This window comes from Anser brachyrhynchus, assembly GCF_964034855.1.
Source record: "Anser brachyrhynchus genome assembly, chromosome: Z".
Lineage (NCBI taxonomy): Eukaryota > Metazoa > Chordata > Aves > Anseriformes > Anatidae > Anser > Anser brachyrhynchus.
Genome location: NC_137697.1, coordinates 26638924 through 26666055, shown reverse-complemented (window position 1 = coordinate 26666055; position 27132 = coordinate 26638924). Strand labels below are relative to the sequence as shown.

The 27132-nt window shown below is 37.0% G+C and overlaps 1 protein-coding gene across 7 annotated transcripts in view; it reads left to right on the top strand.

The window, feature by feature from the left end:
- PTPRD (protein tyrosine phosphatase receptor type D) overlaps nucleotides 1-27132 on the top strand; it is a 410278-nt gene that overhangs the window by 346740 nt on the left and 36406 nt on the right. For all 7 annotated transcript variants that reach the window (XR_013943869.1, XR_013943870.1, XM_080574817.1 and 4 more), the window contains 3 exons: nucleotides 1562-1737; nucleotides 19588-19707; nucleotides 20164-20318. Coding sequence is in view for 5 of the 7 variants with exons in the window: in XM_080574817.1 (XP_080430943.1) it covers nucleotides 1562-1737; nucleotides 19588-19707; nucleotides 20164-20318 (451 nt within the window). In the remaining 2 variants the exon portion in view is untranslated. The remainder of the gene's footprint in view (nucleotides 1-1561; nucleotides 1738-19587; nucleotides 19708-20163; nucleotides 20319-27132) is intronic.

Sequence of the window (27132 nt, the reverse complement as noted above, 5' to 3'; positions counted from 1 at the left end):
GGGATCACCAGCAAAAGATAACAGAACACAATAGATTTGGATGTTCATTTTATGACAGAAAGCTTGGGAAACATTCCTTTCAACATATTCGGCAATTTACTGTGGTTCATACCCAAGTGAAATTCAACACTGTTGCTCCATAGAGTGAAAATATTCACAGCTTTAGCATAAGTTAGGAAGGTTGTATCGCCTCAACTCCCTTTTGAAACAGTGTGTGGAACCTGTGACTGTAGACTTGGGCATGGTACTTTGTCTGTGTGAACATAAACCATTCATTGCTGTTAGAAGAAGAAAGAACTTCTGTTAATTACTTCAACATACCTTTTCTAACATTTTATTGTGTTGCACAGTTCTATACTCTGAAACTCTTCTTGGGAACACTTGTGTTCAACACTGTAGTAATGTGGGAAAGACTGCTTAGGGATCTCACTAGCCCATAGATCTCACATGGATATCTTTTCTTCCCGAAGTCATCATCTAAAACAATAGCAGTGATATCAAAGCTCTGGTGCTGGACAACTTGTTCATAGTCTGAGATGAAAAGCTGGACACTGCAGCACTGAATACCGTGGGAGCAGGACAGAAACCTGCATGTCCCTATTTACTCCTTTCTATGAGCATTGCTGTCTTTAGTTCAGACCAGTAACATGATCTTCACTACAGTCAGCATTTCCTCCTCGACTTTGGCAGGCAGTGTGTTATGACCAAGTTCTCTGTACAGCCACGGCATTGGCATAACCTCACTTAAATAGCTTCCAGGTAGTAGTAGCTGGCTCACCTTCACGTGTGGCCACACAGACAAAATGAGCAAGAGCCTGCCTGCCAAAGGCTGAGTTGACACACTCAAAGTCCCTATCTAAATCTAGTCCAAAGTACCTGAGTCTCAGGTAATTGGTAGTGTAGGTTCAGTTTACCCACAAGTCTTGACTTCTGCCTCCATTTCATACATATAATTTTTATTCAGGCTTGTGAAGGCCTTTATCTGATGCACACACTGTACAGCAGATTCCAGTTTCTTAAACTTGCATGCTAAGTTTTGTTAAAATGAAGCTCTTACTTAATTTCAAATTTAATAGGAAAAATGCATGTGACAATAATGTTAATAATTTGACAACATGAACCCTTCTCCTATGTTTAAAAGAAATGCAACAAGCTCAATGAGATAGTTAAATGGAGCCTACTCAGGATGTCTGCAGGGAGGCTGCCCTGTCTGGCCCTGGCAGAGATTTTCCATGTGTGTGGGTGACAACAGGCAGTGTCAGATCAGCTTGTGAATACTTCTGTTTTCACTACCAGGTTTCTCCCTCTACTACAGATTTTCTGGCTTTTCCACTTCCTTATCAAACTGCCTCCTTTGTTTCCAAAGAATATATATTCCCAGAGAGGCCATCATACCCTTCAGCTCCAGAAGCTCAGTACTCTCACTTGCAAGTACCCACGTACTACATGGCATGCAGCAGGCTCAGATTCGTGATCCAGCTGTGTGACAGGATTTTTAGCTCTTGCACAATAGGACTTTGCAGAAATGCTGCCCAATGTAATCATTCATCTTTCTTTGTAGGCATACCTGGCAGTGACTACATCAATGCCAACTACATAGATGGATACAGAAAGCAGAATGCATATATAGCAACGCAAGGGGCATTGCCAGAAACTTTTGGAGACTTCTGGAGAATGATGTGGGAACAACGGGGTGCAACTGTCGTCATGATGACAAAACTGGAGGAGAGGTCCAGGGTAAGGAAAGCAAATCAATATACAGAAAAATGCAAAGTTAATATTATTTTACCTGAGAAATCACTTAGCTAAGATTTTTTTTTTTTATATGTTAGTCTGCCTCTTGTATGGGAACTAATCTTTTTTTTCAGTTGCCACCACTTGCATAGGAAATGTTAGTTTCACCTTTGAAATTACAAAGTCACACCACTTACTTTGTAAGTTTTTAATCCTCTGAAAAATTTGAAATTTCTTTATCCACACTGATTTTTCCTCTATAGTATCAAAAATATAATTGTGTATATTGTGATAAGGAAGTTAATGTATGCCAATAGCCAATTTTCATTTATGCCAATTTTCACTTCTGCATGGTATAGATTACATATTCCTTAAGATCACTGATGATTTTGATTTGCTTCAAAACATATAAGAATGTTATTTTATCACATGCTGGCTGCAAGGAAAACTGCATTAACATATGCAGTAATAAAATAGAAAATTATCTGTGATATTTCAAATACAATTTTACAAGGCAAAGTAACATTAGGAAATTAAAGGGCTAAAACATAACGATACTTATAACAACAGTGTTGAATGGCTATTATTATAAAGTAGAAAGAAACAAAAATAGCAATTTTTTTGTTATATAATGGAAATGAAAATGACGGAAAGACAGACCACTCTGTGTGGCATGAAGATTTACTAGTAGAGTCCATATTTCGTGGCATACAATGCACGTACATTCCCTGGGGAAAAAAAAATAAAAGAGAGAGAGAGAACAATAGTGAGAAAAGGTACAGCAAGTGGTCTCCCCAACATATTTTACCCACAATAACTCTGTATGTTATGTTAAGACATACTCAGACTCTACATCAGTTGTTCCTGCTTATGATGCTGTTATTGCTGATAGGTGCACACATTGATTGGGTAAGGAGCCGCACAACAGGTTCATTTCTGCAAACATATTACTGGATCTTTTAGTGTAAACCAGAAGCTGCAGACAAATGTAGAAATCAGAAAAGGGGAGAAGGAAGGGGTGATTTCAACATCTATAGCAATTGCTTCCCATGCAAAATTGCCATAATAAAACAACATAATTGCAAGTGATATGAATGCCATGAGTTGAATAACTGTTGTGGTTTAACCCCAGTGGGCAGCTCAGCCCCACACAGACTCTCACTCACTCTCCCCAGGTGGGAAGGGGGAGAGAACTGGAGATATAAAAGTGTGAGAACTCATGGGTTGAGATAAAGACAGTTTGCTAGGTAAAATAAAAGCCACATGTGCAAGTCAAACAAGGAATTCATTCACTATTTTCCCTCAGCAGGCAGGTGTTCAGCCACTTCCAGGAGAGCAGGGTTCATCACACATAACAGTTTCGTGGGGAAACAAATGCCATCACTCCAAACATCCCCCCTTTTCTCCTGCTTTATCCAAATGTTTATTTTTCAGCTTGACGTCATACGGTATAGAATAGGTCTTTGTTCAGTTTGGGCCAGCTGTCCTGGTTCTGTCCCCTCCCAGCCTCCTCACTGACAGGGCAGCACTAGAAGCAGAAAAGTCCTTGGCTCTGTGTATGCACTGCTCAGCAACGACTGAAACATTGGTGTGTTATCACCACTATTTTCATAAAAAATCCAAAACATAACATTATACAAGCCTCTACAAAGAAAATTATCCCCCCCAAAGCCATGACAATATCTCACAAGAGTGTCAACACAGGAAAAATACTGCCACAAGAGTTCTGGGTTACACGCTCTTGGGAGTCTGTGTGAAAGGGTGGGGAGCTGCAAGTAGGAGGCAGGTTACAGGATTGCAAATAGAAGGCCCATAGCAATACAAAAGGTAAAGGTGCCTAAGGCACTGGGCAATATGTGGCAGCAAATGCCATAGATAAAGAAGATCAAGAAAAGTTTGTAAAGAAAGGAAAGAAAGAGAAAGAGGGAGGAAGAGAGATTTATCATCCAGAAAACCTTTTAAATCAATAAAAAGTAGAAAACTGAATAATAGTTGTCATTTCAGCAGCTCATGGATGACCCCCACTTCAAAAGGAACATGTTTTTACACGTGTAAGTTTCGAACAGGAGGCAATGCACCATACTCTGTTGTCACTGGTGTTTTTTCATGCTTGGATACATATAGTTGCAATGATTACATAATTTGTTGAACATCTTGGCAAAAGTAATTCCTTTCAGGAGGCTTACTGAAGTACATATATATTTATTCTTTTAAAGTTTCATCACTTTTTAAAAATAGAGTAGTTAATTTGTTTTGTTTTGTTTTCCCAGTTCAGATAATGTATGACATTTTAATTACAGAATCACTTGCTGCGTGTAAATTCAACCTACATTAACACCACTTCATGTATGTACCTGTTGGCAATTAGTACATAGCAGGGGGTAATATTATCAGAAAGCTTTATTTTATCTTGAGACTGCAGGCCTTGGTTAGTCTAGGTACTAAAAGTTGTTTGGAATTAAGTAAAAAAAATTCTGCCTATTCCTTCACTAATTGCTTCTTACATAATAAAGTTGCTGCTAAATAGCATCAATGCTAAGGAAGAAATCTAATCCTAATAAGCAATTAATTTCAGAAATTTTGCTGAAATATTTGACAGTTATCTTAATATTGCAGGCCACAGACAGACACTGCCTATAAAGATATTTTCATGTAACTAAATGAAATTGTATTCATTCTCTTCAATAATTTCTTAGAAGAGTTTTAAGCCACATATACCCTTTGCTGACTTCACCCTACAAAAACAGTGATCAGAATAGTAATCACCTCCACAAGTGATTAGCATTCAGCAGCAATACATTCCTTGAGTGTAGTGAGAGACCTTACAATCCACTCAATGGATTGTCTGTTCATTCAGTGCTAATGTCTGTGTATTTCTTCGTATTCAATTTAGCTTATTCTGTATTCGTAGATTAAATAAGCTTCATGCACTCAGTGTATATTATTAGAGACCATATATCTGGTACATAATTCAGCTCCAATGTAACTCAGGTGTAGTCTGCAGCTCTGTGAATATGGCATACAAGTTACCTCTTTTCCTAATACAGGAAGTACAAATAATGTAATTAATGGTATTGATGGTGAAGCAGCAATGTGAATACCTATTTGTGAAAAGAATATGATAAAAAGATTTCCTTGACATTTTTTTCTCACGCTATCATTCTTACATAGCATAATCTATAGCAGGAGAGAAGTGAAATTTTTTGCCTGGATGGGATAGATAAAGATGGGGACTTTAATTGCATCTGCAGAAACAAAGTTGGTTCATTAGCATGAGTTATATGTCTGACTAACTTCAGCTTTGAGAATGCACATATTTTACAGCTGAGTACATCAAATGATAGTGTTAAAATAAATTCATAATTCATATGTTTGCCTAGCAGAAAGCCTTAGGAAAAGAGAAGATTTTTCACTCTTTGTTGGTTTCATTGGAAATGTCATCACCTGAATCTCACTTGACATAAGCCAGACTAGAGAGAAAGTCAGTAGCATCATCCAGCTATCATGCACATAATTTATATCAAAAAAGGATTCACTGCCAGTGAATGGAACTGTGTTGCTAGCATAATTGTCACATTCGTAGGCTTAATATGAATGAAAGAAAAGAAGAATATTAAAGATTGAAAATTAATGATTAAGAGAAACAGTCGTGTCTTACAGTAAGGAAAGCTATAAAGTGTGTTAAGCATAAATATGTAATACGTTTCTTTCCTACTCCATTGTCTTCCTCTCCTCCTCCAGCAGTGCAGTTTTTCTTCTTCTTTTTTTTTTTCCAGATCTTCTGAATTAATTTAATTTTCAGAGAATTTATGTGCTATAGAATATGGTCCATTTTTTTCCAGCTTTCAGTCATGTAGAGTATATATTGGATGTGAATGATAAGATGAAGATAAAGAATCTCTTCTATAGAAAATGTCTTTTATAGCAAAAGATAACACCATCTCAAAGAGGAAGCATTCAGTCCTGTCCCCTGTTTCAGAGTAGTATCTTGTTGTGGATTATTTACTTGAAAGAGAATTCAATCTTTTCCTTTCCTTTGGAACTGATAGAAAATACTCCCTCCTTAACCTCATTGGCAATATTTTCTATGCTGGGACGATAACATCTAGTAGAACCTTCTGTCAAAAAAACACCAATAAGATCGAAGTTAAATGGCAATATAACAATCCTAGCAATCATCATTGAATCATAGAATCATTAAGATTGGAAAAGACTTCCAAGATCATCTGGTCCAACCATCCACCTACCACCAATATTACCAACTAGCCTATGTCCCTAAGTACCACGTCCAACCTTTCCTTAAACATTCCCAGGGATGGTGACTCCACCACCTCCCTGGGCAACCTATTCCAATGTCTAACCACCCTTGCTGAGAAGAAATGTAATTTCCAACCTACACCTCCCCTGGTGCAACTTGAGTCCATTCCTTCTAGTCCCATCACGAGTTACCTGTGAGAAGAGGCCAACCAGCAGCTCCCCGCACTTTCCTTTCAGGTATTTGTAGAGAACAATGAGATCTTCCCTGAGCCTCCTCTTCTCCAGACTAAAGAACCCCAGTTCCCTCAGCCTCTTCTCATAGGACTTGTGTTCCAGGCCCTTCACCAGCTTTATAGCCCTTCTCTGGTCACACCCCAGGGCCTCGATGTCTTTCTTGTACTGGGGGGCCCAAAGCTGAACACAGTACTTGAGGTGTGGCCTCACCAGAGCAGAGTACAGGGGGCCAATCACCACCCTGGTCCTGCTGGCTACACTATTCCTGATACAAGCCAGAATGCCATTGGCCTTCTTGGCCACCTGGGCACACTGCCGGCTCACGTTCAGGCAAAAAACCTCAGATCCTTTTCCTCTGCACAGCTTTCCAGCCACTCTGCCCCAAGCCTGTAGCATTGCTTGGGGTTGTTTTGACCAAACAGCAGGACCCAGCACTTCGCCATGTTGAACCTCATCCCATTGGTCGCTACCCATCCATCCAACCTGTCCAGGTCCCTCTGCAGGGCCTTCCAGCCCTCCATCAGATTGACACTTCCCCCCAGCTTGGTGTTGTTTTCAAACTTACTGGGGATGCACTCAATTCCCTCATTCAAATAATCAATAAAAATATTAAAGAGGATAGTCCCCAACACTGACCCCTGGGGAACACCATTCATGACTGGTTGCCAGCTGGATTGCTCAAATAAGAGCCAGATCCTGACTATCCTGACGAAGAAAGCTTTAGTTTTCATACTGATATTACTGGCTTTGTTCAAATTTGCTAATGACTAACTGAATACATGAGGAGACTTCATTTGTAGCGTTCTGATAGCCTTATCCAATCATTTGACTGTCAGGAAGTGGTATCATCAATATTACAAACCAAGAATACATAAATATTTAAGCCCAGAATATTCATCCTGTAGTGTCAAAATTGAACACCTTGATACAGTGAGCATCCTGAGATATATGTAATCCTGAGTTTTTACTGGAAATAGGGAGGTAGAAACAAACCCAGTAGAAAAGTCATATATCCTGTATTTTGTACCCAAATAGTGAAATAGAGTGAAATAGATGGGACTATTAGTATGGGTCCTGTGTCATTTCTATTTGTTGTGCAGGGCTTCAGCAACAAACTTGAGACGTTTCATCCTTAGTATTTTTTGACATGTTATACTGGAGCTATTACAGGTCAAAATACTGGATCCAATATAAGTGGCAATAAGTTATCTTCACTAAAATGGGTAGAAAAATCGTCAGGACATGCACTTAACAATTCATTACAGAATATATATATTCATTAATATACTCCCAAGTGCATGTGTGCTTTACAGCATTTAGACAAAATGTAGTTGATTTATGTTATTGGACATAACAGGTATATAGAAATGTTCTTTTTAAAAGTTGTGAAACATGTATTTAAGCATAGGAAAATATAAATAAAATATTATCTACTTTTTGCTGGAACTAGAAAAATATGCATGTCTTATAGTTTAGTTTAGTCTTAGCATGTCTTATAGTTTAGTTTGACCTCAGTGCCAGGGAAGCTCATGGAGCAGATTATCTTGAGTGTCATCACTCAGCACTTGCAGGGCAACCAGGTGATCAGGCCCAGTCAGCATGAGTTTATGAAAGGCAGGTCCTGCTTGACGAACCTGATCCCCTTCTAAGACGAAGTGACGCTCTTGGTGGATGAGGGAAAGGCTGTGGATGTGGTCTACCTTGATCTCAGTAAGGCTTTTGACACTGTTTCCCACACCATTCTCCTCAAGAAACTGGCTGCTCTTGGCTTGGACTGGCATACGCTTCGTTGGGTTAAAAACTGGCTGGAAAGCTGGGCCCAAAAAGTCGTGGTGAATGGAGTTAAATCCAGTTGAAGGCTGGTCACTGGTGAAGTCCCCCAGGGCTCAGTACTGGGGCCGGTTCTCTTCAATATCTTTATTGATAATCTGGATGAGGGGATCGAGTGCACCCTCAGTAAGTTTGCAGATGACACCAAGTTAGGTGTGTGTGTCGATCTGCTCGAGGGAAGGAAGGCTCTGCAGGAGGATCTGGATAGGCTGGACCGATGGGCTGAGGCCAACTGTATGAGGTTCAACAAGGCCAAGTGCCGGGTCCTGCACCTAGGACACAACAACCCCAAGCAGCACTACAGGATGGGAGATGAGTGGTTAGATAGCTGCCTGGCAGAGAAGGACCTGGGAGTATTGGTTGATAGTCGGCTGAATATGAGGCAGCAGTGTGCTCAGGTGGCCAAGAAGGCCAACAGCACCCTGGCTTGTATAAGAAGCAGTGTGGCCAGCAGGTCTAGGGAAGTGATTGTCCCCCTTTACTCGGCTCTGGTGAGGCCGCACCTCGAGTACTGTGTTCAGTTCTGGGCCCCTCACTACAAGAAGGACATCAAGGTGCTCGAGAGAGTCCAGAGGAGGGCAACAAAGCTGGTGAGGGGTCTAGAGAACAAGTCTTACAAGGAGCAGCTGAGGGAGCTGGGATTGTTCCACCTGGAGAAGAAGAGGCTCAGCGCAACCTTATCGCACTCTACAGGTACCTTAAAGGAGGCTGTAGAGAGGTGGGGGTTGGTCTATTCTCCCACGTGACTGGTGACAGGATGAGGGGGAATGGGCTAAAGTTGCGCCAGGGGAGGTTTAGGTTGGATATTAGGAAGAACTTCTTTACTGAAAGGGTTGTTAGGCATTGGAATAGGCTGCCCAGGGAAGTGGTTGAGTACACCATCCCTGGAGGTCTTTAAAAGACGTTTAGATGTAGAGCTTAGTGATATGGTTTAGTGGAGGACTTATTAGTGTTAGGCCAGAGGTTGGACTAGATGATCTTGGAGGTTTCTTCCGGCCTAGATGATTCTGTGTGAATCTGTGTGTGATTTAATCTGGTGAGTAGTTAATAATTCTTCTAGCACACATATTACTAGATAGCACATAAATTGCAGATAGCATTCTTTCATGTCAAGTTACATTATTTTACTAAAGAAAAATTAAATCTACATTTTTTTTATTGTTCCGTCCCCAGTTTTAGTGGAAAACCAATAACTTCTTTATCAATAACGTACCATTGGAATTTTGTTTCATTTCTTTAGTGCTCTCAACATACTAAGATGAGTCAGGAGATGAATGAATGAGAAAGCTGGCTGGCCAAAAGGAAAAAAAAAATCTAAACTCACTTACACCATGTGTTCACCAGATTTACAAAAATGAAAATAAAATTGTGTAGGTTTGTACTGTTTTCTTTCACTGTAACAGAATGTGATGGCCATAGTCCAAGAATTCCTGCACTGTTGTAGGAGTTAGAGCAGGAGGAGTCACCGTCTATCTGATCAGAACTGTAAAACTCAGCCATATGGCATTTCGTTATGGAAGCATTCTCAGGGGCACAACTCTCATTCAAAAGCTGTCAGTCATAGGTGTTTAATTCATTCAGTGCCCATGTGAGAATCTAATCCTGAACGTATACTAACATAGAGTACACCGACCTAAAGACCATTTTTCTAGGCACATTACAGGTGGAAGTGCTATGCAAAGGGGCCTCAGCTAAAGCTCAGGCTGTATGTCATCCATGAAAAAGAGCTGTGCACATGCTATACCATAAGCAGGGTTAATGTTATGTGAAAAGGCATACTCTAATACCAGTACATAGGCTGCAAGTTTTGTCAGGCCTTTTCTGGCTATTTTGGCTTATACGCATTTGGAGTTGAGGACATACAGAATGAATGCTCAATGTTAGAATATATTGATAAATTAAAGAGAATCTAGAGGAGAATGTCAACAATCAGATGTTGGAGAAATGATATACAGGGAAACCAGAAAGAATTGGATGTGTTTTATGTATAAGACAGTGAAAGAAAACGTATTGGTCTTCCAGCACATGAAAAGCTGTTAAAAAGGTCATGGCAATCAGCAGTTTTCTCCTCCTGTGGGGCTCTAAGAGAAAGAAATCAACTTTGCAGCAAAGCTATTGAAAGAACTTCCAGAATACAATGCTATGAATTGAGAAAATTCTGTAGGATGTTTGCTTCAGTATTTTCCACTGTAAGCTTTCAAAACCTGCTTTTATTGCAGTCTTACTTGAAATGATATCTCAGTACCTCCACCTGTCACAAATGCTTGTCAAAGCACCACCAAGTTTTTCATTGTTTGATTCAGTGCCCATCAATAATTTCACTTTGCTTTAAGGTAAGCTGATAGTTTTCTGGAAAATAACGTATTCCTGAGGCATATGTTTAGACAATGGTTTAATCAAAACTCTATTGTAATTCTGTAATTTGACTTTATTTACCTGGTTCTTTTGCGTTGTAAGACATAAAGGACTGCCTCATGTAATTATTTTCTTATTGCAGACAGAGGGACTCTGCCACGTAAAGAGAATGGCCATTGACATTTTGAGTTACGAGCTTTCCTTGCAAAAGTAAAAATTGTGCAAACTTGTTTCAAAATGCAAAGATTAGTTCATGTTTATTTTAGCACTGCACCCTATTACTTCAGAGGAATTTCAGACTTGAGAAGGTCAGTGAATTAATTCAGTGTTATTTAGAAAAAAATAACCCCAAATTTCCTTATGTGTCAGATTCTGTTGAAAGACTTAGGACTGGTTCTAAGTTACAATGAGAAATACACATCAAAAACTTAAGTTCTTCACACAAGTGTCTCTGAAGGAAGATATTCTGATTTAAATTTTCCATCATTTACAAAGCTTTTCCTAGTTTCTAAGGAAGTTAACGGATACAGCTGTGTATTGAAAGGCACATGTTGGTAATAGATTTATTTTTTTTTGTGGTCTTGCTGATCAGTATCACAGGAACTGCATAGGCATACATTTGTGAGACTAACTCTAATGTTCTACTCTTTTGTTTATAGATATAGATATAGATAGATATAGATATAGATATAGATAGATATATATTAATTTCACTGGATTCTTACATACTCATATCAGTGGAAAGAGATAGCTCTATTATATAAAAATAAATATAAATATCGTTTTCTATGGTATGGACCATTGAAAATCTTCATTACAGCACTTGAATAGTAAGATGAATTGTTCAATATATTTTTAAGTGATATCTCATTCAATGAAAGAATTATTCAGGCTGTACACAGTGATCAATCTTCAGTACAGGAAAAGGCTTAGAAAAAAAAAAAAAAGTCATCCCATTCACTCTTCCTCTCACTTACAATCATATCGACCTCTTAAAAGGAAAATTCTTGGAATTCTTGCTGTACTTAACTGTTTGGCAGATTCATCTTTCAAAATGAATTCACTAAGACCCTGCCATCCATGCTGTTAAGAAGAGTTCCAAAAGAGCATCTCACACTGATGGCAGCAATGTAGTTCTGAACTGTTCTTGGCTTGTATAGATGAAGATGAAAGATGAGATGGACAATGAAAGATGAATGTATTTCAAATATGCCCAAGATGGCTTTTAATATCAGTTTCTTTTTCTTTCATTAGCTGTGCCACACTCATGAGGATCAAAATGGAAACAGTTCGGGAGATATCTTTTTAATTATCAATTATATTTCAGTATTAACTGTCAGAATACTAATCATAACTCAGAAAATTTTAAAAGTAAGGGTGTAGTGAGGGTTGATTTAGAGGACTGAAGTTTGTTATGCATGAATTAGCTTAAATATCACAGAATATCTTAGAATATCATAGAATGTCTTGGGTTGGAAGGGACGTTAAAATCATGTATTTCCAAATCCCCTACCATGGTCAGGGATGCCACCCAATAGATCAGGTTACGCAGGGCCTCGTGCAACCAGATCTTGAACGCTTCCAGCGATGGGGCATCCACAACTTCCCTGGGCAACCTGTTACAGTGCCTCACCATCCTCTGAGTGAAGAATTTCCTTCTAACATCTAATCTAAATCTGCCCTCCTTTACTTTAAACCATTCCCTCTTGTCCGGTCATTGTCTGCCTCAGTAAAAAGTTGCTCCTCATTTTTTATAAGCCCTCTTTAAGTACTGAAGGGCCTCGGTGAGTTATCCTTGGAGCCTTCTCTTCTCCAGGCTGAATATCCCCAGCTCTCTCAGCCTTTCTTCACTCACCCTCTGATCATCTTCATGGCTCTCCTATCGACCTGCTTTAATATGTCCATATCTTTATTGTTCTGGAGACCCCAGAGCTGGATGCAGTACTCCAAGTAGGGCCTCACAAAGGCAGAGTAGAGAGGGACAATCACTTCCCTCAACCTGCTGGCCACTCCTCTGTTGATGTAGCCCAGGATGCAGTTGGTCTTCCGGGCTGCAAGTGCACACTGCTGGCGCGTGTTGAGCTTTCAGTCCACCAGAACCCCCAGGTCCTTCTCTGCAGGGCTGCTCTCAATGAGGTCTCCTAGTCTGTACTCATGTCTGGGATTGCCCTGACCCAGGTGCAGCTCTTTGGACTTGGACTTGTGGAACCTCATTAGGTTCATGTGGGCCCACTTCTCAAGCTTATCCCAGTCTCAAGTCTCTTTGGATGGCAACCCTTCCTTCTGTTGTATTGACTGCACCATTCGTCTTGGTGTTATCTGTAAATTTGCTGAGGGTGCACTCAATCCCACTGTCTATGTCATTGATAAAGATATTAAACAGCACCAGTCCCAAGACAGACCCCTGAGGGACACCCCTCATCACTGGCCTCCATCTGGATATAGAGCTGTTCACCAAAACTCTCTTAATGTGGCCTTCAAGCCAATTCCTTATCCACTGAACAGTCCACCCATCAAATCCATATCTCTCCAATTTGGAGATCAGGATGTAATGTGGGACCATGTCAAAGGCCTTGCAGAAGTCCAAGTAGAAGATATTGATCAGTGTCCCTTTGTCAACTAATGCAGTCACTGCATCATAGAAGGCCACCGGATTGGTCAGGCATGATTTGCCTTTGGTGAAGCTGTGCTGACTGTCTTGGATCACTGTCTTGTCTTGCATGTACCCCGATATTGCTTCCAGAAGGATCTGTTCCATTACTTGCCAGGCACAGAGGTGAGACTCACCAGTCTGTAGTTCTCTGGGTCTTTCTTTCTACCCTTTTTTAAAATGGGAGTGATGTTTTCCTCTTTCCGTTCACCAGGGACTTCCCCTGAGTGCCAGGAGTTTTGAAATATGATGGGGAGTGGCTTGGCAGCTGTGTCAGCCCGTTTCCTCAGGACCCTGGGATTCATGTCATTGATCCCCATAGACCAATTCAGTAGACCTGTTCAGTTCTATCAGGTGGTCAGACCTGCTCTTTGCTTACAGTGGGAGGGACTTTGCTCCCCCAGCTGCCACCAAAGGTTTGGGGAAATTAAACCTGGAACGCCTGACTGGCAGTGAAGACTGAGGCAAAGAAGTTGTTGAGTACCTCAGCCTACTCCACGTCTGTCGTTACCTTCTTGTTTATCAGAGGGGATACACTCTCCTTTGCCTTTCTTTCTGGCCAGTGTACCTACAGTTCCCCTTCTTGTTATTCTTTACGTTTCTTGCCTAATTTAGTTCCATCCATGCCTTGGCTTTCCTGACCCCATCCGTACACATCCAAACAGCATCTCTGTACTCTTCTCAGGCTACATGTCCCTACTTCCACTGCCAGTGCATTTCCTTCTTACACCTCAGACTGATGAGCAGGTCCTTACTAAGCCATTCTAGCTTTCTGCCTTCCCTGCTTGATTTCTTACAAATGGTGATGGAGAGCTCATTTATGTTATTTCTAAATCCAGTCTGGAACTTTTTCAAGGCTACTGTAGTTAAGACCTTAGACAGGATTGTGTTGCACTGCAGAAGTACTTATTTTCTATCCAGTTTTTGAATTTCAAATACTCAGTTCAGATTAATTTTAACAACGATACAGCCTATGAGATCTTACATATGCCTATACTCTCCCAGAGATATATATCTACTATAAATCATTATTAGAGGCCACTGCATACAAATGGTCTTTGTTCTATAGTCAAAAATTGATTCACAGAACAAAAATTTCCATAAATTATTGCATTGGGAATCCATTTGTTGAGGCTTAGAAGGTTCTGTCTTCTTGGGATTGGGTGCTCAATTCTTTCAGAAATTAAGATGCTGGTAAATTCAGTGCCTGTTCAAGCCAAAATATAAAACTTCCTTGTTTTTCCTTCATCCTTGTTCCTGGCAGGACAGATTTTTAATCTGTCATTTGTAGTTACGCAGCAGTGAACAAATGACACTTGGCCAAATCTTGTTTATATATGGCCTCAAAAATGTGTGTGTGTGTGTTTGTGTGTTTTGGGGGGGGGGGGGGGGGGGCTGGGGGGGGTTAGGGATGAGAGGAGGGGCAAGGGGAAAGGGAGGTTGTCTGATTTTTTTTTAGAATTTGCATTACAACCTATTACATTAGTGTCACTGTCTATGATCTTTAGACCAAAATCAGCCTGAACCTTAGTTGTCAAGGCATTGTTGCAAGGACAATGACTTCAAACAACAACTGTTTGAAGAAAGAACATTAGCTTAAATGTCTGAGGCACCCAGCTAGCCTTTTAGTGTTTGAAGCAGTTTCCATCAGCAGCAACCAACACTACTTTTTATTGCGCAAATATTATTATAATTCAGCATTGTAGAGTCACTTTCTTTTGAAGCAAGACTGTTTGAAAATGTCCTCTGAAATCTTTGTCTGCAAAAGGCTATTGTTAAGAAAACCAAAGGAAAAAAGTCTGTCACATACTGCTGTTATTTGTTATTTCAGATTTAGAATAATTCATATGCTATTCTTACAGCAAGGAATACACTGTATGAATCTGCTTATTATTAGTTAACTATCTCTTCACTAAACTGCTTTTTGCCCTTATAATCTCAGGTCTATAACAGCTGGCTCATGTGTTAAGAATCACCTGAAGGGGCTTTTCAGCCTGAATGATGGAACTTTGTACTGGAAAATTATTTCTCTACCTGTTTCTCTACCCTTGAATGTCAGTAATCCTTGTATTCATACGTTCATATGGAAATACACTTCCTTCAGCTCTGTTGGTGCAAGACCACCCTCTCTAGTGTCTGTAACTTGCTGAAGTGTAAATATCCACAAATATTCTTAAGAACTCTTATAAAAAAATTTGTATTTTCTTTTATCTTTGCTTGCAGGGACTGCCCACACTTCCAAGAAAAGTAAGGGTGATCTGTGTGTAAGAATTGTAGAGGAAGAAAATGTTTGAGGGGCAGACTGAAAGTGGCTATCATTAGTTATGTCTTCTAGCTGTGTCTACTACTATGGTGCTTACAAGATTGTAAAATAGATTTCTAGTTTTTTGGGAGCTGCTCTGATCTCAGATGTGGTGGCTTAGCAGTATGCAACCAATCATCCCGAGATAGGGAATGTAATAGTTAGAGGTATGCTTGTCATTACTAGTAATTTAATTTCTCTTCAGAATCACCAGTGAGTTCTTTCATGTGTGTGTTTCCTTTTCCTTGCCACTTTTAGTGACAGGCAAGAGAACATTAGAGAATTATTGGTGGAAGTTATTTTTTCTTTATTCGTGTAAAGCTAGGGGGACAAAAGAGCTCTCACTGCATACAGGTGAATATAGCCTGCAGAGGAAAAGCTCAACCCTTGAAACTGGGAACTGGGTGGGTAAGAAGGATCATGAAATTCACCAAAGGCTTGTTATGACTTAGTCTGAAAATAAATCTACTCCTTCATCTGTATTTCTGTAGAAGGAAACACTTTATCATCACCACACCTTAGCACATCAGAACTGTCAGTTTTCTAAACTGCATATACAAGTGAGGAAGAAATTCCTCTTAACAGAAGCATCTTAAGCACATTAAATGCATTTATCAAACATTACTCAAAATAGACTTGTTGACATTTATTGTTAAAGTTTGGGTGACTCAAGGGGTTTGAGATTTTTTTTTTTTTCTGTGTGTGAAAAATGATTAATGTGCAACCTCTGAAAATAAACTTGCTTTAAGCACTGCAGGCTGGGATTGTAGTATAGTTCATTTTGAAAATTTTGTATAAAACTTTTAACAGGACCTCTCAGAAAATAGTGTCTCAGCAATTGGATTACTTTTTTTTTTTTTTTTTTGATGGTGAAAGCCAATGGAAAATGTTCTGATCTCACACAGAGATAAATTTTTAGAAGTATTGGGAATGTAGAATTTATGATCACAGAAGCAGAAGTCTAAGAGGTAGGTAAAAACATATCTTAAGAAGACCTCCTGTCCTGAGAAAAAGCAAGAGGCAAAAGGAATAAAAGATATAGTTACATCAACTTATGCTGCATATACCCTTCAAGAATTTCAATTCAAATCAGTCTAAAATCATTTTTTCTTTCGAAAAACTTGATACATATTTTCCTTGATTCCCAATTTCAGATAATGTATACAATGTTTTACAAATTGTATTTATTTTTGAATGGCTTCCAGTGTCAACTTCTAGCAACAGTCTTCTGCATAAACTAGTTATCACAGAAAGTATTTTAGAAAAATTGTAAAATTATTGAAATTTATTTTAGAAAAACTCATAAATGAATAAAAACAAAATCTGATCATATAAGAGTAGGCATATGAGTTTTCTCCCAGGTTAACTGAAAAGGAGAAATTTTGTACAGGCTTCTGAATCTAGGTATATGTTTAACAGGAGATTACCATACTTCCAGTACCTCTACTTAACACTTGCCCAGTAGTATCTCAGATGGAAATGCATTAGAAAACTTTGTTTTTTGTGAACATCTTTCAAAGTTACAAGTAGTTAGTTCAGGTGTACAGCATGGTAAAAAGTCTTTTAAGAGAATGCAACAAAATAAAAACAGAATGGGTATTTTCTGTTGTTTTCAAAAGTGTTGGTAGTGTAATGTGTTCTGATTTTCCGTTTAATTTTTGTGTTGAAAATGGATATCTCTCTATTAAATTTGGAAGTTATTTTTAATCCAGTCTTTCTAGTGAGAAAGCTAGTCAGCTTCTCAGGCATGCTTTCTAGAAGCTGGCATTGCTTTTATGAGCATATGATTTATGTGTGGGAAGTATCTGCAGGACAAGGTGAACTACACGTTTAGGCATGCAAGCAGGTATTTTCCTTATATTCATTCTATTAAAAGTGGCATGGAGTCTTCTAAAAATTTTATTCATTTTTTAAAAATCATTCAAATCCAAACCAGTTTAGTCTGGTGTACCTCACCAGGATTACAAACAAAATTTTCCATTAAAAAAACATATATAAGATGTTATCCTATAGGAAATAAAATAAACCACAACTTTTCTCACTAAAATATAGCTAAGCAAGTTACACTGTATCTATGTTAATGCTAAAAGGAAACAAGATTTACTATATTAAAATAAACATATAAATAAATATAATAATAAATATAAATTTAATATATATTTAAATATAATTTATTTAAATATAATATATAATATATTTATATTATATTTATATAAATTTATATATTTAAATAAATTTATATAAATATAAATTTATATAAATTTATATATTATTTTAAATTATATTTTATTTTTGTTATTATTTATTATATTTTATTTTTATTATATATTTTAAATCTATATTTATATAAATTTATATATTTATATTTATATTATCTTTATTTATTTATTATATATTTATAATATAATTTATTTATATTTAAATATAATTTATTTAATATAATAAAATAAATATAATTTTACTGTTAGGAATCCTGCAAAATAAATCACTGATATTTATGAAGTACTTAATAACTCTTTTTTCACTCAGTGGCACAAGGGAGGATTTATCTAATTCCTGTATATAAGTATTTTTGTATAGTTTATACACTATTGATATAATTTTCTAGACTGTAATATCAATAAACATTTTTTGTTATTTTCTTTCAACTCTATATCTATAAATTAAGCTATCACTTTCTGTAAAAACTGCATCTAATGAACATTCATCACCTGCTTCAGTGGTCAGTCTTTTATTCTTCTGTTGATATAGATTACTTGTTCACAAAATATGATTTCTGAACCGTAATTAATCTCTGCCTTCTAATCCTCAAACTAAAATGATTTGCAAGCAAAAGCTAGTCATGACTGGGGAATTTGAAAGTGTTCTTTCAGTGGATAGAATGAGAAAACTAGAGAACAAATGGGTTTCCAAGACAAATTTTTAAATTTTCTAGTTTAGGGAATCGCCTTTTTTTTTTCTGGATTAGTAAGAAAACTTACATTTTTATCAGAAATACTGTTCAATATTCTTGCTGTTTCTTACAGCTTGCTTAATTCTCACTGAAAGTGATGAATCTGGCTTAGAGTGACTAATGAAGACATTTGTTAAACAACTACGATGAATTATTACTGAACTCAGAATACACCTTTCTCCTCTATGTGCAAGTCTAATTCATAAAGATTTGTTGTTACAAACAAAACTGATACTGATTCAGTTTAACACATCAGTCAATGAAAGCAAAAGATTTTCCGTTAATCCCCCTACTATTCAGTAACGTCTTCTCTGATTATTTTAGTAATTTTTCATTCTTTTTCTCATAATAATTTTCATTCTAAATACTTTTTTTTTTTAGCTGAAACAAATCATTGAGTCTCAGAAAAGATTATAAACTTATGGTTCTTCTATGCATATTCTTATTCAGAATTATTTCAGCTTGTTAATATTCTAATCTATGGTATTTTAAAATGGAGATTTCTCTGAATGAAAAGTCCTGTGTCTTTTAAAATGTGTTAAATGAATTTTCTCTATCAAATCATCTTTTTTAAATGCCCGTGAACATAATTTTGTTACATGTTTCATAACACTGAACTGAGAAGGAAATGATATTTTCTCACAATGTACTCAACAGTTGCTCATGCTTTTATTTATCTCTGTATTAAAATGATTTCTCAAATAAATTCAGTGTTTACTAAGATCTTTCTATACACACTAAATGTGGTGTATACTAGCATCAGAGCAAAGTTTATATGTTATGAGACTAATGTGAAAAATATTCCGTATGGCAAATATCCAAAAACTTGAGTATCTACCTTTACTGGATTGATACCATTATTAAATTCTAGTTTGTGAAAGAGAAATTACTTAGGTCATTGTCCTGGTTTTGGCTAGGATAGAGATAATTTTCCTCCTAGTATGCACTGCTTAGCTGCTGGCCAAGTTAAACCATAGTAGTCATAATTTTAGCTATTGTAAATTGAATTTTTTATTGTATCTATATTTACTGAAATTTTTGACTATCTATACCATTGAATGTACAAGTACCCATTATGGAAGAAGATATTATAAGCAATACTATCAGAAAAACAATTCTTATGGAAAATGAAATAGATTTATCGTGTTGGAGCCATAGCATTTTTTGAATGTTCTAACTCCACATACTCTGAAAGCCTACAGTGATATACACTGGGGTGTGTAACAAATGTCAGTTTTTATATAAGAAATAATTCTATATTTTTCACTGCAGGTGAAATGTGATCAGTACTGGCCAAGCAGAGGCACAGAAACTTATGGACTGATCCAAGTGACCCTTTTAGACACTGTTGAATTGGCAACATACTGTGTTCGTACATTTGCACTTTACAAGGTATTTAATTCCTTTCCTTTTCCTGTTTTCCCTCTTCACCTTCCATATTCCCTTCCCCCTCCCCTTCATGGAAAATTTCCCCTTCATGAAACACTTCTTCTACTGACAGAGTATATTCTTATTGCAGCATGGAGTTTTGTAGGTTAATACAAAACTCTCACTATAAAAAACAACTTAACTGAATGCAATATTAACTAAAGCACAGCCACTTGTTTTGATGCATTAGTGTGCCATATAGTTAAAGCTCATGTATTTGAAGCATGTGGTATAGAATATAAGAAACATTTCCCTCCATAGCTTGAGTTCAGTTTCTCTGGTCCCAAATGGGATATAAATGGTCTTCTCCTCAATATAAGCTACTGCAGGTGTTTCACTCAAAAGTGCCAATATGACACCAAATGAAAATTTTGTCATGAAGTGGTTTGTTTGTTTGTTTTTGTTTTTTTAATTCCTTAGAATGGTTCAAGTGAGAAAAGGGAAGTGAGGCAATTCCAGTTCACTGCCTGGCCTGACCATGGTGTCCCAGAACACCCAACACCTTTCTTAGCTTTCCTGAGACGAGTCAAGACCTGTAATCCGCCTGATGCTGGACCTATGGTTGTGCATTGCAGGTAAGCCCAGAATTTTATTATGTCAAGATTATTGCTTTTTAGGTTTATTGAAGATGAAAACATTTTCTTCTTTCATACAGACTTCTGTGTCTGTCAAAGAAAGAGTTGGTTGTTGCAAATTAGGGACCAGAGTACAGCACTTCCAACTTGGATGGTTCAAAATTATTTTCTTTGTTCTGTGCAAGAGGAATCAATTTTAGAATAACCAGTGGTTTGCAGGGTGAAAGCACGACACTAGTCTGCAGGGAGAATACAGAAGTATCTATGTCTTTCAGATGATGGCACGAAAAAGAAATAGGATCCTATTGGTTTAAGAACCTGTATATTGAAGAAAATGTATTTTTAATAATAAAACAGCTTTCAAAATTATTACTTACATTATGTATGAAAGTAAAGAACATTAAAATTAAGAACAATAAATGGCAACTTTTACTGAAAATAGGTTAATGTGTTTTCAAGGGTAAACCCTTGAGGACTGTGAGGAGATGGAATGGCAAAGGGCATATCTGGGGTATGAGCTGAGGCTGAGCTCAGTTTCTGGGAAATGAGTGCTCTATGCAGTTTGCAGATCTCCGTACAAGAGATGAATTAATAAGCTGTAAAGAGAACAACATCAGCTCCTCTTAATGGTCTGATAGTAAGGGAAATAAAAAGGAAGAGAAGGATATTCTTCAGAAATCTCTGAAAAGAGCAAGTCCTGTAGAAAGCCTTAGAATCACACTAAAAGTATCATCAGCATACATCTGCCAATTCTGATAGAAAAAATCTGCAAGATGGAGCCCCTTCACCCCTGCATTATGTTTTTATAGTTTACAGAGTTTACTGTGCTGCTCCTTTCAAAGGGAATCCCCAAGATCAATGGTTTTTGTGGAATTCATTTAGGTATACCTTCAATTAATAAGGCTAAGATCTACTTCTTATTCATTGAAACTATGCATGCATAATGTATTTGAAAAGCAGTATTGTTTTTGTCATCCAAAAACTGAGGATAGGAATTACCAGGATTACAGCACAGCACTCTCTTACTTCTGGCCTTTTACATGTTTGTAAGCCAACCACGGAAGCTGGTCATTTGAACATTTCCAAAGTGATTAAAAGAGACTCTTGTAAATGAGACAGGAAAATAAAATCAACAGGAAAATAAAATAATCAGTACTTAAATGTGGAAAGCCACAGATCAGAGAACATGAGACAGAGAGAGAGAGAGATTTAATGCTTATTGAAATGCCATGGTTAGAAACTGGAGTAATTATAAGTAATAGTATTGCAGTAATAATATTGCAGGCTGAGGGAGGTGATTCTCCCCCTCTACTCTGCCCTTGTGAGGCCCCACCTGGAGAGCTGAATCCAGGTCTGGGGCCCCCAGCATAAGAAGGATGTGGACCTGTTACAGCCAGTCTAGAGAAGGGCCATAAAGATGCTTAGAGGGCTGGAGCAGCTCTCCTATGAAGGCTGAGAGAGCTGGGGATGTTCAGTCTGGAGAAGAGAAGGCTCTGGGGAGGCCTTATTGCAGCCTTTTAATACTTAAAGGTGGCTGATAAAATAGGGAGCAAGTTTTTACTTGGGCAGACAACAACTCAAAGAGGGGGAACAGTTTTAAACTAAAAGAGGGGAAATCTCAATTAGATGTTAGGAGGAAATTTTTCGCTCAGAGGGTGGTGAGGCACTGGAACAGGTTGCCTACAGAAACTGTGGATGCCCCATCCCTGCAGGTATTCAAAACCAGGCTGGACAAGGCCCTGGGCAACCTAATCTAGTGGGTGGCATGAGGGTTGGAAGTAGACGATCTTTAAGGTACCTTCCAACCCAAGCCATTTAATGTTTCTATGATTCTACGAATAATACTACGAATATAGTTTGCTGACAGTGAGATATTCTTGTACCTGTTTTTACAATATTGTAAAACATTTTGAATATTGCCTAATATACACTGACACAATTATAGATTGTCTTAGCTGTCATTTTGTCGGCTTGATTTATATATGTAGCATATCTCCAAAGAGGTGCTTAGCCAAGAAATTATGTTCTAAATAACAACAACAACAACAACAACAATAATAATAATAATAATAATAATATGAATCCTCCTAGTCTGGGAACACTGATAAATTGGTATAATTATCTAAATTCTCTCAATGCAAAAATAGACAAATTGAATTAGTTGTTAAGAGTCATACAGCAAGTCAGTGGAAAAGATGAAATGAAATATAAAGCTCATTATCACTCAACGATGTTGATGAACTGCAAGGCCATTCTTTTCTCTGTTGTGGTTATATATCAAAATTTCAGTGAAATTGGTAATCAGGTTATGAAGTGATGCCTGTTGAGGGATTTTTATTTCCAACTTCCTATTAATTTATTTATCCATGCTCTAAAATATGCTTATCCTGTAAATTTGTCCAAACTCTTTGCTTTATATATAGCTTTTGGAGAAATTTTAGGCATTTCACACAACCTACCCACTCCCAACAATCTGTCTATTGAGCAGAAGACTAATGAAACCCAATTCATTGCAAAATTTGAAAATTTATGTCTCTGTACTTGAAGATTTTGATGTGTTTGGGCATGTAGCAGCAAATGTTGCAGACATTCTGAAGTTTATTCATGTAGCTATTAACTCAGCAGTAACTTAATAAAGCCATTCTTACAGTGGTAATGCTTATATATGTCTCTCCATTCAGCTCTTGTTTTTGAGGCGCATAGTAGGAACATTAAATTTTGAGATTTGTATTCCTTTACCATTTTCAATTTGACATTAACAAATTAGTTAAAAAACAGAGCATCAGCATTTTTTATTCTTTTTATTTTTTTTAGGCTAAGAATAGGTGTTTAATTAAGCAACATGAAAACCTTTCACATTTAGTTTGAAATAAAAGTACTGGAAGTGAATAAAGATTTCATTTCAAACTGAGAAAAAAAATCATTTTATGTTGAAAATGAAAAAGTAAGCAAGTTTTGCATACTGTTTTTTTTTTTTTTCTTGGAATCTACTTTCAGATTTTTCTTTCGTTCTCTGCTGCTGACTGTAAATTTCACCATTCCATTCTTTATTTTCTTCTTATCCTTAGTCGTCGTCTTTTTTTTTTTTTTTTCCTACAGTGTCTGGATAGCCCTTTATTCTATAGACTCTTCTATAGACATATTCTATTTCTATCCTTCACTTACTGTGTTTCCTCAAACACAGTTCACTATGTTTTATCATATTGCTGAACTGCTTCAATATGAAATATGTTTCTATTAGCACAGAAATGTTGCAAATAAAAGCTAGTGGACAAATAAGCAGTGGGAGGAGTTATCTGCCTATAAAATTTCTGTGAGTTTAGCTCAGGGTTTCTGACATCCAGTAAAAGTAACAGGAGCCTTTCTGATTAGAGAATAAATAAAAGACTTGGGTATCTGCATTTTGATCATTGTTAAGTAATCCTACATTTATTCTGTATTTATATGTAGGTATTGTAAGTGAAAGGTTTAGCCCAAGTTTTCCCTTATTACATGCTCCAAATCTGCCTTAAGATTGACCTACAGTTGTGTTTCAGTCCACTTTACATTAAAAGATTTTTCCAGTTTGTTTGATGATTTGGGGAGGTGGCTATACATTCTACAGGGAATAAGGGTAGTGGTCACTGCTGCTTCACATCACTGCTTCATGAGTGTGGCCCCAGAGAACTTTGTATCAAAGCCTTAGTAGGTGATAAGCTAGTGTAATATCCTGTTCCTGGGAAATGCTTGCTGAGTGTATGAAGAATTTAATAACGTACAGTGTGCTTATTAGGGAGAAAGCCTGAGGTGAAAGCAGTGACACCTGAAGAACCCACTCTGTAAAGATCTGAATAAATTCTATTTACATAACAGTGACCAGAAAAAAATGCATAGTCTGAAGTGGTGAAATTAACTGTGAGTACAATATAACAATTACCATTCAAAATTATTTGACTTGACAAGACACGTTCTGATAAGTGAAGGTGTAACAACTGTCTAACAAACGCAAGCTGAAGCCTTCATAACAAATTTGTGCAGTGAGAGCAAAGAAAAATAGAGAACTGTATGATCTGAATGTATGATAACATAAATAATTTGTTATTAATGTCCATGTAAGAGACATCTTTGCATGTCATTTGTACACCTAGTATTGGATAATTAACTATTTGGTTGCCTGTGTAGTACTGAATTTGTATCTAATACACAAGTCAAAAGCATATTGAGAAATGTCATATAAATATTCTAGCAGTCAAGGCTCTTACCTGTGCAGAAAAGTGAGGAGATTTTTAAGCTGAAAAGGCAACTGAAGTATAGTTAAAGCTACATTTTTTTTTACTTTTTTTTAAGGAGAATACATATGTCATTGCTGAAAGGATTATGAAGAAACACCAAAAAGACAGTATCAAGGTCTAATCTAAATGTGGGTTTGTTTATTTATATAATCAGATATTATGGTAGGACTACCTTTTTAGGTAGTTTTACTGATTTTCAATGCATTCTTCTTCCAGGAAAAATCTATGCTTTCTACCTATATCCACCAGGAAAGGTAGTGTAGCAAAGTTATATTTAGAAATATATTCATCATAAACTGCCATGTTCCATGATCCTTTTGTGAGTTACATTCTCCCAAAGACAGCAGCATCATTATTTTCAGTGTGAGACTTGAAGAGTGAAAATGGTAGAAGAAAGCAGGTAAATCAAAGCTAAGGCTTGCCCCAAGAAGAAATAATAAGGCATAAGAAATTCAGCAATCTTGTCCTGTTTGTAGATACTTTTCATAGTGCGTATACAGATCTTGACTGGCCTATTAAGAGTAAGTTGTCTGAGATTTTTTTGTGGTGGTAGAAATACTTTGTACAGGCAGATGCTTTTTCTTTTACAGCTTATTCTATTTTAAGCCTGTATCCTATCAGGCCTTTACATAGTAGCTTAATAATATCACAGTGCAACTGGTGTCTTGGCATGACTTACCATAATTTGCAAAGCTGATCTAGAAAAAAAAGTGTTTCTTTAATGAAAAAATGCAGTCTTAAGCCATAGAGTCTGCATTGGAGATGCTGTAATTTGTGGTTTAATGATAATGGGGAAAGCACACGTTTTTGTTTGAAGTTGGATAAGTGCAGGCAAACAGGTGCTAATCAAATCACGATAAAATAGCACCAGAGGGTGTTTGGAGCTTTATGCCTCTATGTTTTCAAAACATCACAGAAACTTTAGTAGTTGATTCAGTAACACTACAGAATAGTTTAACATGCAAGTGCAATCCCATGTTTGGATATGCATAATATCAGCACCAAAGGGCCTATCTTTAAGACACTTTGTGAAGTTTTGTTATCTGCTGTTAATGATGCTATTGCAAACACAGAAACCTGGATTGTATGGAAAAATGTGACTGTTTTATATAACTCCATGTCTGAGTCTGAGTGTATTAACACAGTCAGCACAGTAAAAAAAAAAAAAAAAAAAAAGTTAATTTTCAAAAAATAACTATGCAATGTGATGTATTTTTTAAAGTAGTATTTTTACTTATTTTTTTGTTCAATGTTTCAGCATCAGAGAGAGAGAGAGATCTAAGGCAATGATTTTCTAGTGGATATTTTTTTTACTTGTTACTTTATCTCCACGTTTTGAACCTGCTTATTGTTTTTATTGTTTATGCCACATCCCTCATGAGTGCTCATTTTCTAATCCTAGTAGTGAGTAGGCTGCAGATGACTGTCTGTGCTTTTTAACAGTGGGGAGAAAAATCTCCCCACTATATATTCAGAAATCTCCTAAAGGAGATTCAAAAACATTAAAAGCTTCCTCATCCCTTTCCTCTCCCTACACTGAGAGCAACTCAGAATCTTACCTATCTTCCCTGCACAGTTGAAAACTCTGAAGAGGAAAACATAACAAATGTATTTTACTGTGACAAGTGTTTCAATATCACAAATATTCTAAACTTCCTGTGCTTTACCTCCATTCCTCATCCATCAGCTACTGGGATGCTGCTATGAGTTGGACTGTACAAACTCACAAATATTTATTCACAAATAAAAATCAGAGAGGTTAGGATAAGGTTCTTCTTAGATTCCTTTCTTATAAGAATGTAGCTAGTGACCATGCTTAAGATACTTAGTTCCTTGTAAAATAAAAATGCAACAATCAGTAAGTTCCCTGTTTTTCATTGTATTCCATTTGTATTCATAGTTTCAGTTATTCCAACTATGCAGTACGTTGAGAATTTCATTTTTCAGATTTCATTTCTGTCTTACAAAAATATCCCAAGGCTTATAGAGTTTGATACTGTAGGAATCTAATGTCTTCTTAAAGAACTGGAAATGATAGTAATCACTCTCTGTCCAGTGCTGTTAGGAATCACATACATGTTTAGTGTAGAAAATTTTGAATAGGTGTTCTGTCTTCATTATAGTTGTACTTGAAATTGTAGAATCTACTAGAAAATAGGAAGGAGTCTGGAAAAAGGGTTGATAAATGCTAGCTAGCAAAAATGAACCATCAGCACACTGATGAGGCATCATTGGTATAGCAAGTAACTATTTGATAATCACCTGTATGAGTGGCAAAACAGAGATAAAGGAGTTGGGACTTGCTTTCATATACTCACCTTAAAACCTTTCTATGTTGTGATAGTTTAAATTCCAAAATCTTCAAGTTTGAAAACCAGTCTGTTTTATGAAGATCATAGAGGAGTTTTCACCTGTACTGTGTTACTCTCTTGCATTTATACAGAAAAAGAGCAGAGTCACAGTCTGTATTCTGATAAATCCAGTGCGAGATGGAATTTTGTTCTGTTTCAAATTTGACAGTCACTAGCTGGGATCATCTTGAC